Below are 19,587 nucleotides of genomic sequence, written 5' to 3'. Positions count from 1 at the left end.
GAGGGATGACTTGTACTAGCAGCATCCTAGCTTCTCCCGTTGTGGCATTTTTTTTGTTTCTCCCGTGCTTTCAGAGTTTGCACAAGGAATAGAATAGGTACTGATGTTCCAGTGTGCAACTAAGCAAAGTAAAACCTATGAGAAAAACCATGTACAAACACTGAAATACCATTCCTGAAAATGTCTTTTACAAACAACTCTGTTTCTGTACATCAAAACCTGGCAAAAAGAGTCTGTGGCTCCAGGCTCACTGCACAGGAATTGTATAAGGATCTTGGTGTAAAGACTTGTGTCCTTTGCCAGCCTCTCTTATAATTCACAGAATTATCTAGGTTGGAAGAGACCTCAAGATCATCTAGTCCAACCTCCCTGCCAAACAAGATTACCTAGAGTACATTGCACAGTATGGCTTTTAAGTTCTTTGCAAACAAAATCAAAAGATAAAGAGGCCTTCATAGTATGGACTAGGTCAAAGGAAGTCATGTAACCTGCTGTCTTCACCAACACCTCTTCTGAAGGTGAACAGAGCTCAACTTTTAATTTCTCTAAGATTTTCAGTTAGGACTCTGTACTGACTCCTCAGATTACAGTCTTCACATAGCTGTTTGTTTACTTCTCAGAAAACTTTTAGGATTTTAGAAAAGAGAATGAAAAAAGGATCTACTACAGCTATAGAAGAAAGAAAAACTTGAGTGATAAAGCTGTTAACAGTAAGCTAGTGAAGAAATAAGAAGGTAAGAAAATCAGAAAATGTATTCAAGCCAGTGTTCCACATAAGTGCAGCATTCTGTCTCAAACAGTGGTAGTATAAGATACAGTTTAAACAGAAATTTTACGCAGTGAAGTTATATGTTCTTTATTGAAAGTTTAGATAACTCTTGCTAAAGGAAGGCATGTTGTTATCCACTTCTAGCATACAACTGGGAAAAATTCAAGCTGATCTCTGGGAGAAAATGGGTTTTGAAGGAGTCATAAATGAGATCAAGGAGAAATGAAGGTAAAACTAGTATTCTTGTTGGGGAAAAAAAAAAAAAAAAAAGCCAACAACAACAACAAAAAAAACACAGTATCTTTTGGAGTATATTATGCATTAGGTGTCATCTCATAAGGTACAATCATGTAGTGATGTATGCAAATTTTTTCAAGATTTTTTATTAGCTGATATGGCCAAAGGGACTTTGTTCCTACTTCATATTTACCACAGATTCATGTGGAGAATTAATTAATTAGTACATCTGCAAAGTTTTTAAAATAAAATAGCATGAAGCAGTTCCATACAGTATAATCTGTTTTTTTCACAGTATTCTTTTAAGATTGCCCATGGACATGCAAGAATATGCAACCCATTGCTCTTCTATTGGAAAGTGTCAAAAATATTGGTTGCATACTGACTTTTTTTTCCCCTAGGTAGAAGAAAATGAGGGCATTGAGGTCTTATTTTCTGGAAATTTTCTGTTTCTCTGAAGGGATGAGGTGGGGATTATTGATCACTTGGGTAAGCTTGTCTTGATGACAGTGCAAGGCAATCAGAAACTCCTTAAAAACAACTTTATTAAAGAATATCTGTGTATACTTTTAAAATAGCCCTAGTTCTATGTCCTTCATGAGGACATAAGAGACAGGATTGTAATAGGACCATTTTCTTCTTTTGCACAACCTATGGCTGATTTGGGAGTCTCCAACTGCTCAGGTAGACTGAAAATGACTCCTGGAAAATAAGGATGAGGAGTTCCCACCTCCTCTTCTCACTGCACAGCTAGAGGGGACATTTGTGGACTAGTTTCAGCCTCCCAAAGGAATGAGGCACTACCATAGCACTCAACACAGAAAGGCCTTTGCATCACACCCTCCTGTTTAGTCAACCCCAAAAACCCATGCCATGTGCACGTACAGGCTTATCTTTCAAATGTATAGTTTATTACCTGAGGGCACAAAGTGAAGAAAGAGTAAAGAGGAGTACTTGGGAATTTTTAGTTCAGAAATTGCACCAAAAGACAGTGTTACCTTTTCCCTCATATGCTTCACTTCCTTCCAGGAGCTTTCATCATAAAAAATAGGCTTAGAATAAAGTCCAGTACCTCCATGCTTCATAATGAGATGTTAGCCACTAGATGCTGCTCATGCATAGTTACACATGTTCCTGCCTCATACTTTCTTGCTTCAATTTGGTCAGGATGACACTAACTTTGGTACAGTTCTCTATTTCACAAGACTCTATTTCTTCATATTCAAATTCCTGAATATAAAGAGATGTCAGCAAGAGAAGAAAGCTTGTATTAAAAAGTTCATCTGTCGCAATAGATATGACTCAGTTAAAGCTCCTTTGAAAATCCTGTGCACATCAGGAACACTTGACCCAAGTGACTGGATTTATTTTACACTTGGATAGTCATGCTTAATTTGTCATTCCCATTAGCTAGATAAAATGTTATTAGTCCTCCATTGTGTTTGTCTTTTTTTTTTTTTTTTTTTTAAGAAAAGCTTAGCAGCTAGCAAAAAAACTAATTAGATGAACATTTTTGACGTCTGAAAGTGAATAATTAGAAAACAAGTTATATAAAGAATGTTTAAAATAGTACTTTCTTCCCCATTTCTCTCTCTCTCTCTCTCTTTTTTTTTTTTTTCTTTTTCTTTCTTTCCTTTTGCACACTTGCTTCTTTTAATTCCCACGGTACCTATACCAGAAATCACTTCTTCCATAAAAATGCAACTATAAACTTCATAATAATAGTCAGGAGTGCACAGATAAAAGATTTTTGTTGTGTGGTTCATTTATTCTCTTGCCATCTTTCACTATATCTTCTCTCTGAAAATGCAGAACCTTAATATGTAGAAAAAAAGAATTGTAACTGTTAAACACAGACTATGTGCTTGCTGTCATTGTCTTTTCCATTATAAGCAGATTTTTAGTGGGATCCATTTGGTTTAGAAGTCAAAGTGGAGGGAATGTTACTGAAGCATAAATACAGAGTTTTATTCTTCCAATTAACTCAGATTTTTGAACAATGTGCAGTTATTATCTCCATGATGCTGTTGCATTGGTAATAGGCAGAGACTTGATTAAGTTGTCTGCCAGCCAAACAATGACAGAATTTCATCAATAGTGGTTAGCCTCTATTTTTATGTGAGCATGAAAGTATATCACTTTCAAACGTTTGGGAAGGTGAGCTATATAAGCCTGTAGGGCAGAAGACTATTAGAGCTTCAAGTTAAATGGGACTAATGATTTACTTAAAATTATAGTGCCTCATATAATTATGGTGCCTCACAGAACAAGGGGTTTAGACAGTTGCCTAGCTAGAAATTGCTTAACTGTTTTTCCAGTAGCATTAGTACTGATACAAAAAAAAATCTTTGAGCCTATGCAAATACAAAACAAGTAGCTGTAAAAGTTTTTTCTGGTTGCACAGAACAACAGATAGGCACAATTGTCTCAGTCTGAGCCTCTCAGACAAGGCTACAATTACAGTTATTGCACTGAGGAAAAAGAGCTTAGAATCATCTTTACAGACTCAGCTAACATTCTTTTTCTTCATTCTTTTAAGCTTGATTGCAGGGAAAAGCTTCTTCACATGCACTGAGACAGAGAAAGTGGGAAAAAAGAGAAACTCAGAGTGATATACATGATGAAGAATAAATGATAACAATGGGATCACCCCCCTTTGTTTTTCACCGTGATTGCCACCTCGCTGCACAGATCTGTATTTGAGAGAAACAACACTGAGTGGATTGTGGGTTCCCAACAGAAAGGTGTGACTTGGATGAATCAGACTGCCAGATTTGGACCTGCAGTTTACACTACATTAACTTTGCTTATGTGTCTGTAGCTGGAAGGTAATAGACCGCATGCATTTCACAGAATCACACAGAATCACAGAATTTTCTAGGTTGGAAGAGACCTCAAGGTCATCGAGTCCAACCTCCAACCTAACGCTAACAGCCCTCCACTAAACCATATCCCTAAGCTCTATTTCATTCAGTCAGAGCTGATGGAGAGAGAAGGTGGAAAAGTAAAGACAAGCTGGGTTATATAACTGAAGCAAGGAAAAATAATCTGTCAGAAACTGGTGGGGAGGATTCTCACGGAGCAAGAGACTTGTATTGCCAATCAAAATAGGCAAGAGGAAAGATACACATAAGAAAAATGAACAAACAAACAAAAAAAAACCCACACAAACAAACCAAAAACATAAGGCCTATTTATCTTACTGTAGAATATTTTACAGATCACAGAGGTAACACAAGCTGTATTTTATGTTCTGATTAAGCCTGGTTGTAAGATGAAGCCTAAATGTGAATGACTGCTTGCAGAAAGTAAAGCCTAATTTTAAAAAGTAAATATGTCTATGCAGCTAGTGCCCATTGATATGACAGCATACCAGAAAAGAAAGCACTTAATATCATCTTGAAGCATAGATTAGCTTGATAAAAAGGGTAGATAACTCCAGAGTTGCAAACATTTAGAAATACATTTATGAAACATCACTGTACAGGACTGTGCATAAGAAAGGAAATGAGATGTCACCTGGAGAAAGCCCTGATATAAGGAGATTCCCCAGTCTCTTCAATACAACATCTGAGCACATAAAGTATTCTGGTAAATATGGCAAGCAATGTTTTGATAAAGTAAGAGGAAATGCCTTATTTAAGATTTACTGATGGATGTTAAAATCCTCTTATTTGCCAAATTCTTTGTATTTACTGAAAATAAAATAATAATAATAAAAAAAGATCTGGAATCACTGAAGTAACTGATCACCAAGGCACATGAAAAGAATAAATTTATTATTATTTTAATTTTAAAAGATGCCTATACTTCAATTGAAAACAAATGAAAATTTTATGAATGGAAGAACCACACTTTCTGAAAACAGTATCATTTCAAAAGTTGACAAATGGGTTTATTTGGAGAGCTAACTACAGTGCTGTTTAGTATATTTTTTACAGTGGAAAAGCTAAGAGTGAAATTAGATTAGGATGAATTGGGAAGCTTCTCAGGGTAATGAAGAGTAGGGCACCATGTGTTTTGAATGGCAAAAATATTTGATACATCTGTTCTTCATGATGCTGTGTAATACAGAGGTAAAGGGAAAAAAAAAAAAAAAAAACTATCGGGCTGTTACTATTAGACAGATTATTAGACAGACCGGTTATGATTTTTTTAAAGGGTCTCTCTAGTCTGTTTTGCAAAGAAAACATAAGTAAAACACAAGTAAAATGCTGAGGAGTGAAAATGGACACCATTTCATTTTTCCTCCCATGTGCTTTTCACACTTATTCTAAACAGCACAGTAATGGTGAACGATACTGCTTTTGATGCATGTGATCAACGGATAAGCGGACAAGCGATCTCTGAAGTACATAAGGCCAGATATTGGCAACTATTTTGAGAAATCCCAATGGGTGTTACACATGAATTGCATTTGCACTGCAAGTTTCTACTGCTCTCTGCCAAAGGAGAACTTCATGCCACAGTTCATGGTATAATAGCAAAAGCTCCAGAATATTACTGGAAAAGGCTGAAAACATCAGATGTAGGTTTGATCCTATCACTAGACATGAGGATGAGGAGGAAGACTTGACTGAACAAAGGAGGCTTTTGATTAAAAAGGGGAAACCTAGGTGCATTTTTGTGCCTTTTACAGGAAGATGGGTAGTGATTATCTGTTCAATTTGTAATAGTGCTGACTCCATATCTCAGCCTTCTCCCAGTGTTTTCTTTATAACTTTAGAGTCATTGAAGCCAAAAGAAGAAAGGCACAAGCTTTCTCTGGATGTATTTTAAGCAAGTTCAGAATGAAATAAAACTTTGGATCTTTACAGACAGTTCTCTCCCACTTTCTCTTGCCCCACCTGTTTTTGAGAAACATGAAAAAGCAAGGACTGGCTGGGAAAAACAGACAGGAAAATCAGGTAAAATCGGGGTAACAGTACATTTGGTGGTTTGCTTCCATGTTTGTGGAGAGCTGGATCATGCCACATTTAAGAATGAAGAATCAGCCCGTGTTGCTTTTGGTCACTGACCTCTCCTTGCTAAGTCTCATTGAAAAATCAGTCTTCCCCTTGTATTCTAAGTGCTGCACTGCTCCTGCATGGCACATCTGCAGAGCTGGGCAGTTCTGCTAATTGACAAGGGCCTCTTTCAGCAGCCGATGTCTGTTTTCTTTGCACTTCCATGTGCAAAGGCCAGTGCTGCCTCCCCTCAGATGCTCTCAGCAGAATTGTTCTGATCCCTCAGATGAACAGGAGAGACCTCTCATGTTTCTCAGGATGCAGAGATGTAATTATAAAACTGTAAACTAGATGTGAGACTTAATTATAATGTCAAATGGATTGGATTTTAATCATCTCTCTGGATATATGGTTAGGAAGGATTTATCAGGGCAATGACCTAATTTTAAGAGTACAGATTTCATTTAAACAGTCAGAAAACAATTTGGTTCAGTGCCTGTAGCAGGGAGACAAATAAATGTAGACCACTGCTTTTTAATGAGTCATGTCCAAATCATGGCACAGGCTTTAGGAAACAAATTAATCTCTGATGTAAAGCCAAAGAGTATTACTATGCAATGATAATGATTCTGGTCATTGGCCTTCCACAACAGCAGAACCACAGTAGAAGAAATGCTACAAGGAGGGTTGCCATAGGATATTTTTATTGGGTTTGCCTGGCAAGACCTTGGTACCAGAGGCAGGGGTGGCCTCTGTGAGCAGAACTCAGCAGCTACCCCATGTCAGATAAGGGAAAGCTCCCGACGGCTCCAAAAGGGACCTGATGCTGGCTGGAGCTGACATGGAGGAACGTTGGTTGGGCTTCTGGGAAAACAGACAGAACTAAAAGGTAAAAAAACTTCTGCACAACAACTGCTGGGAGACAGGAATGAGAACCAGCCCTGCAACCCCCAAGGTTAGTGCAGCAAGAGGGCAGGAGGTGCTCCAGGCAGGCAGCAGCAGTTCCCTTGCGGGCTGTGCAGGGAGAGGACCCCGGTGGAGCAGGCTGTCCCCCTGCAGCCCATGGGTCCCACACGGAGCAGATCTCCACGCTGCAGCCCCCCCGTGGGTGGAGGAGCCCCCGGTGGAGCAGGTGGATGTGGCCTGGAGGAGGCTGCGGCCCATGGAGAGCCCCCGCAGGAGCAGGGGGTCTGGGGGGAGCTGCCGCCCAGCCGTGGGGGACCCATGCTGGAGCAGTTTGCTCCTGGGGGATGGATGGATGGACCCCGTGGGACGGAGCCGTGTGGGAGCAGTGCTTGAGGAGCTGCTGCCTGTGGGCAGCCCCCGCAGACTCAGTTTGGGAAGGATGGCATCACAGAATGTGAGGGATTGGAAGGGGCCTTGAAAGACCATCTAGTCCAATCTCCCGACCAGAGCAGGAACACCTAAAATCATGTCACATAGGAACACATCCAGGTGGGTTTTGAATGTCTCCAGAGAAGGAGACTTCACAGCTGCTCTGGGCAGCCTGTTCCAGTGCTCTGTCACCCTCACCATAAAAAAGTTTTGTGTCATGGTTAAGCAGAACCTCCTATGTTCCAGCTTGCACTCATTGCCCCTTGTCCTGTCACTGGATGTCACCAAGAAGAGCCTGGCTTCATCCTCCTGACACTCAGCCTTTACATATTTATAAACATTAATAAGGTCACCCCTCAGTCTCCTCTTCTCCAAGCTAGAGACCCAGATCCCCCAGCCTTTCCTCGTAAGGGAGATGCTCCACTCCCTTAATCAGCCTCGTGGCTCTGCACTGGACTCTCTCAAGCAGTTCCCTGTCTTCTTGAACTGAGGGGCCCAGAACTGGACGCAATATTCTAGCTGTGGTCTCACCAGGGCAGAGCAGAGGGGGAGGAGAACCTCTCTCAGCCTACTAAGCACACCCCTTCTGATACACCCCAGGATGCCATTGGCCTTCTTGGCCACAAGGGCACCCTGCTGGCTCACGGACATCCGACTGTCCACCAGGACCCCCAGGTCCCTCTCCCCTTCACTGCTCTTCAGCAGGACAGTCCCCAACTTTTACTGGTGTCTGGGGTTGTTCTTGCCTAGATGCAGGACTCTACTCTTGCCCTTGTTATATTTCATTAAGTTTCTCCCTGCCCAATTCTCCAACCTGTCGAGGTCCTGCTGGATGGCAGCACAGCCTTCGGGCATGTCAGCCACTCCTCCCAGCTGAGTGTCATCAGCAAACTTGCTGATGGTGCACTCCATTCCCTCATCCAAGTTATCTATGAATATAGTGAACAACACTGGTCCCAGTACCGACCCTTGAGGGACTCCACTAGATAAAGGACTCCAACTCCACTTCATCCCATTAACCACAACCTTCTGGCTTCTTCCCTTCAGACAGCTAACAGTCCATCTCACTACCCGATTGTCCAGACCACACTGCCCCAGTTTAGCTGTGAGGATGCTGTGGGAGATGGTGTCAAAGGCTTTGCTGAAATCAAGATACACCATGTCCACTGCCTTTGCATCATCTATCCACCTGGTTACATGCTCATAAAAGGCTATCAGGTTGGTGTCAAGCACGACTTTCCCTTGGTGAAGCCATGCTGACTGCCCCTAATAACCCTCTCATCCTTGATATGACTAGAGACAACACCAAGGAGAAGTTGTTCCATCACCTTACCAGGGATGGAGGTGAGGCTAACCAGTATATAGTTAACCGGGTCCTCCTTCTTGCCCTCTTTGAAGACCAGAATGACATTTGCTTTCCTCCAGTCCTCAGGCACCTCTCCCATTCCCCACGACTTACCAAAGATGATGGAGAGTGGCCTAGCAATGACTTCTGCCAGCTCCCTCAGCACCCGTGGATGCATCCCATCAGGACCCATGGACTTACGGATGTCCAGCTTGCTTTATCAGTCCTTAACCCAGCCCTCATCAACCAAGGCAAACTCCTTTATTCTGACTTCCTCTGGGGCCACAGGGGCACAAGTCTCTTCAGGACAGCCTCTGGCATTACAGACAGGGACAAAGAAGGCATTCAGTAACTCTGCCTTCTCTTTATCTTCTGTCACCAGGGCACCCACCTTATTCATTAGTGGACCTACATTGCCTCTACTGTTAGTTTTATCTGCCGTGTATTTGAAGAAGCTCTTCCTGTTGTCCTTGACCCTTCTAAGGAGGCCTTAGTTTTCCTCGTTGCCTCCCTACATCCTCTGACAACAGCCTTATATGATGTGTAGCCTCTCCTCTTCCACTTGAGTTTGCCCAGTAGTTCCCTGTTTAACCATCCAGGTCTCCTGGCTCTCTTTCCTGATTTCCTACCTGTTGGGATGCTCTGTTCTTAGGCTCAGAAGAAGCAGTCCTTGAACGCTAACCAGCTATCTTGGGCCCCTTTTCCTTCCTTTGTCCCATGGGATTTCCCCTAGCAAATAGCTTGAAAAGGCCAAAGTCAGCCCTACTGAAGTCCAGGGTTGCAGATCTGCTTGGTACTCTGTTCCTGCCACATGAGAGCCTAAAGTCCACCATCTTGCGTGCGCTGCAACCAAGGCTGCCCTCAACCTTCACCGCTTCAGCCAGCCCCTCCTTGTTAGTGAGGACAAGATCCAGCAGCACTCCTCTCCTAGTTGGCACATCCACCAGTTGCATCAGGAAGTTATCATGAATACACTGAAGGAACCTCCTGGACTGCGAATGGCTGGCTGAGTAGGCCTTCCAGAAAATGTCAGGGTAGTTGAAATCCCCACAACAACCAGGGCCTGTGATCGCGAGGCTGCTGTCAGCTGCCTGTAGAAGGCCTCGTCAACTTCCTCATCCTGTTCTGGCGGCCTGTAATAGACACCCACAACAGTATTCCCCATGCCAGCCTGCTCCTTAATCCTCACCCACAGACTCTCAACTCGCTCCTCATCCACCCCAGACAGTACTCAATACAAAGTAGTCGCTCTTTCATGTAAAGAGCAACTCTGCCACCTCGCCCTGATGGCCTCTCTTTCCTGAGAAGGACATACCCATCCACGACCACATTCCAGTCGTGAGGTGTCCCACCATGTCTCTGTAATTGCCACTGGATCGTAGTCTCCCGACTGAACATGGATTTCTAACTCCTCCTGCTTATTCCCCATGCTCCCTGCATTGGTGTACAGGCACTTCAGGGAGCAAGCTGATGTCACCCTAGGGGGTGGGAGGTCTCCCAGCCTTCATCACTGCTAGGGCAGTGATGCAGTGATGTAGTGGTGCAAGCCCAGCTACAATCATGTCCCCCTTTGGATCTAGTTGAAAGCTTTCTTAATGAGCCCTGCTAGTTCCTGTCCCAGAATCTTTTTGCTCCTGTGAGATAAACCTCTCCTGCATCTTACTGTCAGGCCTGGTGTCTTATAAAATCAGCCATTTCCCAAGAACCCAAAGCCCTGCCTGTAGCACCAGTCACAGAGCCATTTATGGACTGGATCCTTCTATTCCATCTCACGTCATCACCCCATAATGGAAAGAGCAAAGAGAAAATGATTTGTGCCCCAGACTCTCATCAACTGTCCCAAGGCCTTGAAATCTTTCTTCATTACCCTCAGACTATGGGATGCAGCGTCCTCCCCATCTATCTGGAAGATCAGTAGAGAGCATCCTGTGGGAGGGACCTCACGTGGAGCAGGGGCAGGTTTCTGAGCACTAGAAAGAGGCAAGCATTGGGACCATCTTCTGGAAAGGCAAATCAGAGGGTCCAAGAAGCAACAAGCTGACCAGCCTCCTCTCCTTATCTGGGAAGCCTAGGGACTACATCTGCCTGAAGATCCCTGAGTGGCATACCAAGGGCAAGATGACCTCTGGGAACATCCAACCTTGTTCAGTCAAGTTCAGGTGTCCTCCAGGACAGAGACTGTGCTGCCTATCTGGACACCTCTTCTACCTGAGCACCCTTGTGGGGACAATCTTTTCCTTTTGTCCATGGGGATGTCTCCATCGGCAAGCGTGGCCATGGGGGTGTTTGCCTTTCCACTGAGAAGTCTCAGGCTTCATCTTCTCTACACTCTCCCAGTAGACAGCTGTAGGCAGCAGTCGGGTCCACCCCTGAGCCTTCTCTCCTTAATGCTGACCCAAGGAGCTCCCTCAGCCTGCCCTTGTACGCTGTGTGCCCCGGGCCCACGCTGTCTTGAATGCCCTGGGCTGGGCACACTACACTACACACACTGCACGCACATCAGTATCTTTCCTCTACTGGGAACACCAGAAGGGGATGTGGGAGTCCAGACACAGTCACTAAATTGTCCCCAAAGAAGAGAGGAAACTGGTTTTCTGTTATTTTTATTACTATATATTTATCTTTTATTGCTATTTATTGCCCGGTCTTGGAAGAGCTCCTAATGAAGCTCTTATTCATTCTTCTCTGAATGAACAGTGACGCTGCGCTCCAGCACTTCTTCCCGGCAGACGTGAAGTCTTCTGCTTCTTCAGAGGAGCAGCTGTCTCCCTAACAGCTTTGATCTGCAGCTCTTCTTTGTGTTCTGCCATGGAAGGTGTGGCTTTGTCTTCAAGCAGCCATGGGGCAGCCTTCTTGTCCTCAGACAGAGACATCGCCGGGCTCCTGGTCCCAAGGTCCACCGTGGCTCTCTGAGGGGTTCCTTCTGCCGCCCTGGTGCAGCATCCCAGAGGAAGCCAAGTCCCCTCTCGTCCACTCCTTGAGACTCCGTGCAGAAGAGATGACACCTCTGGACGAGGTGGGGGTGGGGGATGGAGGATGGGGGACAGGAAAGGGAAGGGAAGGGAAGGATGGCCGTGCTATGAGGCACGGCGGCCGGGCCGTGCATATGGAGCTGGTTGGCTGCTCCTGCGGTGCCGCCGATGGATCTTGGCGGCAGGGAGCCCAGGCACGTCGATCTCCATTGCCTCATCTGGAGGTGGATCTACCTCCATCAGGTCTTCATCCGGAGGCAGATCCACCTCCATGGGCTCCACAGCGCAGGGCACCGCTCCTATGCCACGGGCACCGGACCTCTTCCACTTCCTCAGAACAGGCAGTGGCCTTCTTCTCTTTGACTTGAGGACTGAGTCCTCTTCGGACCCACGCAAGCGTGGGCAGCCTCCGCTCCAGGTCCTCTTCCTTCCATCCATGATGGCTGTCGTCAGAGGGCCTGGAAGCTCAGCGAGTGGCGGGCCCTGCGCAGGGGCCTTTTATAGGGCCCGGAACAATCCGGGGGGCAGATGCCACTGTGACATCAGGAAGCCTCTGTGACGGTGGCCAAGGCATGGCCAGACGTGGCTGTGTTGGGAGAGGTGTCGGTGGCCTGAAAGACGCCCTCACGAGGCAGGAGGAGGAGGGTCGGGGGGCAGAGGGCCCCTCTCCTGGGGATGGCTCTCCCTGGCCATTTTGCCTGCCAGAGAGACAGGCTGCCCCTCGGGCACAGGGCCTGCCCTCCAGCCCCTTCCTCATCCTGTGCCTGGGCTCTCTGTGCCACAAGATGGTGGCAGCAGTGTTTCTGGAGGGGCAGGGCCTGCACTACCCCCCTGCCACCGACTGGGCTCCCTGCAAGTGGTGCAGCCCCCCATGCTGACAGCATCTGAGAGGGGGCAAAGCACCCAGACATCCTGCAGATGGGCAAGGGAAACATGGCCAGGTGGCGCCAGGTCAATAAAAGCTCTGCTGATGATCAAGTGCTGTGGGAGCCCTTCTCAGGGGCCATCTCCCACACCTACCCCTGCCCCCAGAGCATGAAGAGGTGCCATCGCTTGTGCCCCGAGGCATGGGGGAGGAGAGCGCCTGGTCTCTGCACTGCTGTGCCGCCACAACACGGGCAGTCTGTGGGAGGGCTGCCGAGGTCCTTGGGGCCTGGAGGTGGAGGGGTGGGGGGGGTCAGTCTGAGGTTCACCCTTGCTCTCTTCTCTAGTGTTCAGGAGAAACCTTCTCAAAGTTTTTGTGGCTTCTCTGCTTTCTCGTTCAGAGGAAGAGCTCTCCTGTCTGGTTGGAAGAATCACAAGTAGCTCCTGACTGGGAGCCTTCAGGGGCATTTCCAGGGGGAAGCTCCTGCCTGCCTAAGACACCCAGTGCACCCCTTCCTGCTCAAGCAGGGTCACCTACTGCACCTAGCCCAGGACCATGTCCAGGCAGGTTTTGAGTATCTCCAGGGAAGGAGGCTCCACAGCCTTTCTGGTCAACTTATTCCAGGGCTCTGTCCCCCTCACAGTAAAGCTTTTCCTCATGTTCAGATGGAACTTCCCTTGTTTCACTTTGTGCCTGCTGCTTCTCATCCTGTATCTGGGCTCTACTGAAAAGAGTGTGGACCCCATGCTCTGGACACCTTCTCCTAACATATCTATATACACTGATAAAATCCCCTCTCAGCCTTCTCCAGGTTCTACAGACCTAGCCTGTTATGCCTAGGCACCTTTGCAAAACTCTACTGAGAAATTAATTAAATTCCATTCCTATTTGTAAACCCCTGAAGGATGTTTGCTAAGGGTATCATTCGCTATAGTTTTTGTTATTGTGTTGAAGCGTCACCCATTAAAAGGACAGCTATGTTGTGACCCAAAATGTTGTTTTCATGTAATTGCAAGGATCTGCAGGGTGTTCAGAGGCAAGGTCCTTGGCATGTACCTCAATTAGGTTTATGTGGCAAAGGCTTGGTAGCAGGGGGGCTGCAGGGGTGGCCTCTGGAAGCAGAGCCCAGCAGCTGCCCCATGTCAGATCAGAGCCAGCTCCCACCGGCTCCAAAAGGGACCTGATGTTGGCTGGAGCTGAGACAGGGAGGGGGCTGGAGGCCAGGGCACAGGAGGGGAGCTGTTGGGCCTCTGGAAGAGCAGATTTAAGAGATGGGGAAAAAAACTGTTGTGTGACAACAGCTGGGAGAGAGAAAAGTGAGAAGCAGCCCTGCAGCCCCCAAGGTCACTGCAGCAGGAGGGCAGGAGGCAGCAGCAATTCCCCCACGGCCTGTGCAGGGAGAGGACCCCGGTGGAGCAGGCTGTCCCCCTGCAGCCCATGGGTCCCACATGGAGCAGATCTCCACGCTGCAGCCCCCCCGTGGGTGGAGGAGCCCCCGGTGGAGCAGGTGGATGTGGCCTGGAGGAGGCTGCGGCCCATGGAGAGCCCCCGCAAGAGCAGGGGGTCTGGGGGGAGCTGCCGCCCAGCCGTGGGGGACCCGTGCTGGAGCAGTTTGCTCCTGGGGGATGGATGGATGGACCCCTTGGGACGGAGCTGTGTGGGAGCAGTTCCTGAAGAGCTGCTGCCTGTGGGCAGCCCATGTGGGATCAGCTGGGGAAGGACGGCATCCCGTGGGAGGGACCCCACGGGGAGCAGGGGCAGGGAGGGACTGAGAAGGAGCGGCGGGGACAAAGCATCAGGGACTGACCGCAGCCCTCAGTCCCCTGTTTCCCTGCGCTGCTCAGGAGGAGGAGGTGGAAGAGGGCAGATGGGGAGAAGACGTTTTTGCTTTCTTTCCTATGTTTCTCACGTGTCTAGCTTGTTGGTAGTAGGCAATAACTCTTACTATCTCCCTATGCTGAGTCTGCTTTGCCCATCACGATAATTGTTGAGCGATCTCCTCGTCCTTATCTCAGCCCTTGAGCCCTTTGCATCGTATTTTCTCCCCCTTTCCCTTTGAGGAGGGGGAGTGAGAGAGCGGCCGTGGTGGAAACTCGGCTGCCCACCTGATTCAGACCACCGCAGTTGCAAAGGACTGGAAAAGTTTTCCGAAGAAACAAGATGAATAGTTTTCCGAAGAAACAAGAAATGCATCGTTTCCTTATTAAGGCTTCCTGGATAATTGGGGTTATTTCATATTCCGAGCTCAGAGGAAGAGAATTGTTGATTTCACCTTCTTTTTTCTTACATGGAAATAAAAGGTGAACTGCTCTACAAGTATGAGCAATGTATCAGAATCAAGCTCTTTTTGTCTGTAATCCTTTCTCAAGAAAAGATTTATCACACACCTTTCACAGATGTAGGGGAGCAGGGAATAATTTTTGAACTACTCTAATTAAAGTCAGTTTGGGCATAGTGGTACTTCTCTAGCTGTTTCTGAGACATACGCATTAGCAACAGAGAGTGTTGCGCTGTCATTGCGAGGCGCCTGTGGTGATGACTTCAGAAACAGAACTGAATTATGTCACCACAGCACTTTGGGAACAGCTGCCTCTGTGCACGTTTAGCTGGGAGGGACAGAGAAGGGTGCTGGATGTGATGAAACCACACGAGGATTTGTGGATCTCACCTTGAGGGGCACAGAGAGGGCCCATGCCCTTCTGTAAGTGTTTTGTTGCTTGGCTGGGGAAAACAATGTGGTTTTGTTGTGAATGCTTCATTTTAGTATTCTGTAGTTTGTGTCAAGTCCTTACAGAAGCATCAAGTTTGGTACTTTGCTCAATGATGTAGCTGCACAGAGTGAGAACAGACCCAATGTACGAGTGAGGGCCTCTGCACGTTCTCTTCTCCCTACAGACAATCAAGAAATAAGGGTAGACAGAGAAGAGTGTGCTGTGGTCCTCCCATAGACCGCAAGTACTAAAGCATAAACAAGAGGCTTAAGAGTACCCCTGTCACGTTCAAATTCAGGACAGCAATGGACTTCATCATAGGGGCTGGCCTGTCGAGTAGTGTCTCAGGCTGTGGTGTATGAAGATGCACTCCATCTGCTTTCAGGGTAGCAATTGCAGTGGGCAAGCTGCCTGACCTTAACATTTTTCATTCCATTTTTCACCTGAGTTTTGCTGGTTTCCCACGATTCACTCTTGGTCTAGAAAAAAAAGAAGAAAAAAAAAAGAATTTTTTTAAAAAAGGGAATTTGGATCAAAATAAAAGGATTTCCTTTCCATTAATTACATGTTCTTAACTTGACAGATTTGATTATCGACTTAGAAGGCAAATATCTGGCCAGACTGCAGGACTTATGCCCGCAGCGTGGGACAGCTCTCATAAGGGTGATTCAGGGTAGCTTCTGGAAAACAAGACGTCAGATCTCCAAAACAGCTTTCTTTGTGCTAATGTAGGAAGGGCGAGTAAGAGTAAAGGTAAGAGTCCAGATACCCTAAGAAGCGGAAAGTGTGAAGGAAACTTCCTTCTGGCTGATACGGCTCCATATCTAGTTGTCAACTCTGAAGAGAGCAGTTCTAAGTTTCTTGGGGAGAGGAAAACAAAGAGACTGGGAGATTGTACAAAGAAAAAAAATGGGATTAGCTATTTCAGGAAATCATAGTAACTGGAAATAGAGATTGGAAGAGTGCTTTAAGCCAAGACAGAAACTTTTTAAAACTAAAACCTAGGAGTTGGATGAACCAAGAAATGAATACATTTTGATTATGCAGTTGTGTCCAGTGTTATCTTGGGAAATATGGTTTCCACATAAAATGTATCTGGGGCTTGAAGTTTTCCTAACGCCCTTCTCTGTGTATTCCCTACTGTTTGGTAAGCACTGAGGTCACACTGCAGACAGCAGCACGTCCTCTCCCCGCTACTTAGCTGTCTGGTTTCACAACATGTCTAGCAACAGAATGGCTTGGACACAACTGCGCCTATGACCGAGTTCATTCAAGCTGGTGGACAAGGTAAAAGCTCTGGACAAGCGAAGGGGAGGGAGGGATGGACATACAATATGATCACTTTAATCTCATTTCTCTAAGAACCCTTGCTGAGAAAACAAAACAAAACAGAACGGAACAGAACAAATGAAGCAAGCAGCCAGCTTGCTGGAGACATTGTCTGGGAAACAGTGAAAACACTTGCAGACAAAAACATACCAAAAGACTAACTAACTCTTTGAGCTTAATTCTACTCCAACAGCATAACCTCAAACTCCTGTTTCTGTTCATAACAGGCTGGTACAGTAACATGGCGCATTTGATGACTTTGCAGCATAGATGTCAGGAATGCAGCTTGGGATCACCTCCTTCGACTTAGAGTTCAGTTTGAAGGGATGAGCAAGTAATTTTCCCTGGGTTGACGGAAATCTAAAGTCTGTTTTCTAACACTCTTACAGACACTTCTCTGTCCATCGGCCTGTCCTGCCAGCTCTGGTGTGAGTGTGAAGTTGTGGCAAGAGGGGTTTCCCGTTCCTATGTCACCCGGTGGACACCAGCTTTCCTAGGAAATTGCTGATGTTGCTGAGCAGGCAGCAGTATCAAAGCCCTAGATTCTGAAAGAAGCAAAGCAAGCTAGAGGAAAACTGTATGTCCTGGTAATTTTCTTTCTTTTTATTTTTTCATTCTTCACTTGTAAGAAAATCTAAGTCTTTAAACCACTTGTTTGAAAACACAGCTTTATGGAAATGCTTATGGGTGTGCTCCTTCACCTTGTTTGGAACCTGCTTCACCTCGCTTCAGCTATAGGATGCCTATGCTCAAATTTATGCTTCCCATGATAAAGCGGCGTTCTTTCGGTATTCTTTTCTGTGATGGTTGCAGGTGAGGTTGAAAAGAGTTGTCAGTACGATTCTTCGTTTCCTTTGCAGTATCCAAAACTCTGTATTACAGCGGATCTTCTCCTCTGATCTGAAAAGCTTCACAGGCCAAAAGAGAATTGAGATGAAGAAGGAAATAGAGAATGCTGACCAGTATTTCCAATTACCACGCGTAAGTTTTGTGAAAGAATCCGGTGCATTTCTGTAGTGGTAGAAAGTTAATAAAGTCATGATCGTGCACTTGAAGGCAAGCAATGCTATAAAAACGAAGAATGCAAGGCCCTGGTTAAGGACAATCTTCAGGCTGCTTCTCGATCAACAGCTCATTTGGTTCTTCCACAACCTCCTCTCCGCTTGCTTAAAAGTTGTGAAGGTCGGAAGCACACTCCGTGTTTTTCATCCCCTCTGTGTATCTTCTCCCTGACAGCAACTTCTGTCTTGGCTCTTCACATCAAGCCAGAGCAGTTTCTTTGCCTCCGGAACCTGCAGGCTGTCCTCTCGTGTGTACCTGTGGTGGACTGAGGGTAATGCTTGTAACGCACACAGATGCTGTATTCACTAGGACTTTTAGAAAAGAGAGCAAGAAGCTAACCTGCGCAGCAGTTTCTTAGGTTTCTGTATATCTATCTATCTATCTCTCTGCATATAGATTTCATTACTTATTTACTTATTTAAAGATCCTTTAAATATAGTAGATACTTTAAGAAAGCTTACTTGTCCTTCTCCTTTACTTGTTTTCAACGTTTACTTTTCTAACCAATCCTTAATGTTACAACATTGGATTTATTTAGTTCTCAGTTCTTAGAAGTTCTCAAAGCACATCAGTGACTTCTATATTTCTCAATCTTTCCATCTGCATTGAGACCTCTTATCTGAATTTAGGTATTAGGTGAAGAAGAACACTGAAACCAGCTGAAGCCGTATCAGCATAGATGCTTCTATGCTAGGAAGTAATTCAGAGTGCTTCCATGGTGTACTTTAGACAGATTTACTCTGGTCCTCTGGACTCAGCATCCCCAAGGGATATTTCAAAGCTCTCTGAAGGACCCGTCATTATCTCTGACACTGCAGTCTCCATTAGGAAGGGGTAAATATTCCTTGCCCTTGTGCAAAGGAACTACTCAGTTAGCTGTTTCTAACCAAAATCTCTTTGTTGTCTTCTATTGACAGACACCACCCGGCTAGCCAAGCTAAACCATTGAAAATGGAAGCAGTGGGACTACTTCAAAACCCTGCTGCTGCTTCTAAGCAGAACAGCGATGTAGGTGGGGACACAGCAAGAAGACACGTCCAGGCCACGGTGGAACTGAAAGGCACCTGTCTGAGCCACAGAACAAAGTCAGCGATTCCCAGTTGGAGACTGTTGCTCGCCTACTGACACAGCAGCTGGAGCGCTTCTGGTTGCTGCTGATGGGTTCCCGTGAATCAGCCAGGGATATGAGCTATGAGAACGACTGAAGCGATTTGAGGTTACCCGAAAGAAAGAAGAGAGGAGAGAAGAAGACAAGAGGGGAGGGATGGGGAGGGAATAAAGGAAGGGAGGGGACTGGAGGGGAGGGGATTGGAAGGGATTGGAGGGGAGGGCATTGGAGGGGATTGGAGGGGAGGGGAGGGGATTGGAGGGGAGGGAAGGGGAGGGAAGGGGATGGAAGGGGAGGGGATTGGAGGGGATTGGAGGGGAGGGGAGGGCAGGGGAGGGGATTGGAGGGCAGGGGAGGGCAGGGGAGGGGAAGATAGTGTAGGGGAGGTTAGGGGAGGCTAGGATAGGGTAGTGTAGCATAGCATAGCATAGCGTAGGGTAGCATAGCGTAGTGTTGCGTAGTGTAGCGTGGTAGAGGGGAGGGGAGCGTTGGAGAGTATAGGGTAGTGTAGGGGAGCGGAGTTTAGGGGAGTGTAGGGTAGGATAGCGGAGGGGAGTGTAGGGGAGCGTAGGGGAGGGGAGCATACGGTAATGTAGGGTAGTGTAGCGAAGGGGAGTGTAGGGTAGTATAGGGGAGGGGAGTGTAGGGGTGTGTAGGGTAGTATAGGGGAGGGGAGTGTAGCAGAGTGTAGGGACAGGGAGCATAGGGGAGGGGAGGGGAGGGGAGGGGAGGGGAGGGGAGGGGAGGGGAGGGGAGGGGAGGGGAGGGGAGGGGAGGGGAGGGGAGGGGAGGGGAGGGAAAAGAGGGGAGGGGAGGGAAAAGAGGGGATGGGAGGGGTGGGGAGTGCTACCATAAATAAAATTGCCAAATACATGACATTTTGGATCTGGAGCTAAATATTTGTGTTG

General features: G+C 46.5%; 1 protein-coding gene and 1 long non-coding RNA gene across 3 annotated transcripts; one reads left to right on the top strand and one right to left on the bottom strand.

Moving 5' to 3' along the window:
- The first annotated feature begins 11,376 nt into the window (after positions 1 to 11,376).
- On the top strand, positions 11,377 to 18,026 carry LOC311432074 (uncharacterized protein). 2 transcript variants are annotated; one of them, XR_014689808.1, is made up of 5 exons: positions 11,377 to 11,648; positions 12,870 to 13,032; positions 15,764 to 15,933; positions 16,899 to 17,096; positions 17,370 to 18,026. XR_014689808.1 is itself a non-coding variant. In XM_084510128.1 (4 exons), the coding sequence occupies exons 1-3, from the start codon at positions 11,472 to 11,474 to the stop codon at positions 15,910 to 15,912; spliced, it is 489 nt and encodes a 162-aa protein (XP_084366254.1). In that variant the 5' UTR covers positions 11,378 to 11,471; the 3' UTR covers positions 15,913 to 15,933; positions 16,899 to 18,026. The 2 variants fall into 2 exon arrangements, 1 of the variants encoding a protein (XP_084366254.1); XM_084510128.1 differs by having other exon boundaries at positions 11,378 to 11,648; positions 16,899 to 18,026.
- On the bottom strand, positions 14,903 to 18,787 carry LOC311432075. The gene is made up of 2 exons (XR_014689809.1): positions 18,636 to 18,787; positions 14,903 to 15,659 (listed from the first exon to the last, which is right to left on the bottom strand). It is a non-coding gene; the product is annotated as an uncharacterized lncRNA (long non-coding RNA).
- Positions 18,788 to 19,587: the final 800 nt, after the last annotated feature.

This window comes from Aythya ferina (assembly GCF_964211825.1).
Source record: "Aythya ferina genome assembly, chromosome: 2".
Taxonomy (NCBI): domain Eukaryota; kingdom Metazoa; phylum Chordata; class Aves; order Anseriformes; family Anatidae; genus Aythya; species Aythya ferina.
This window is presented reverse-complemented; position numbering and strand designations above follow the sequence as displayed.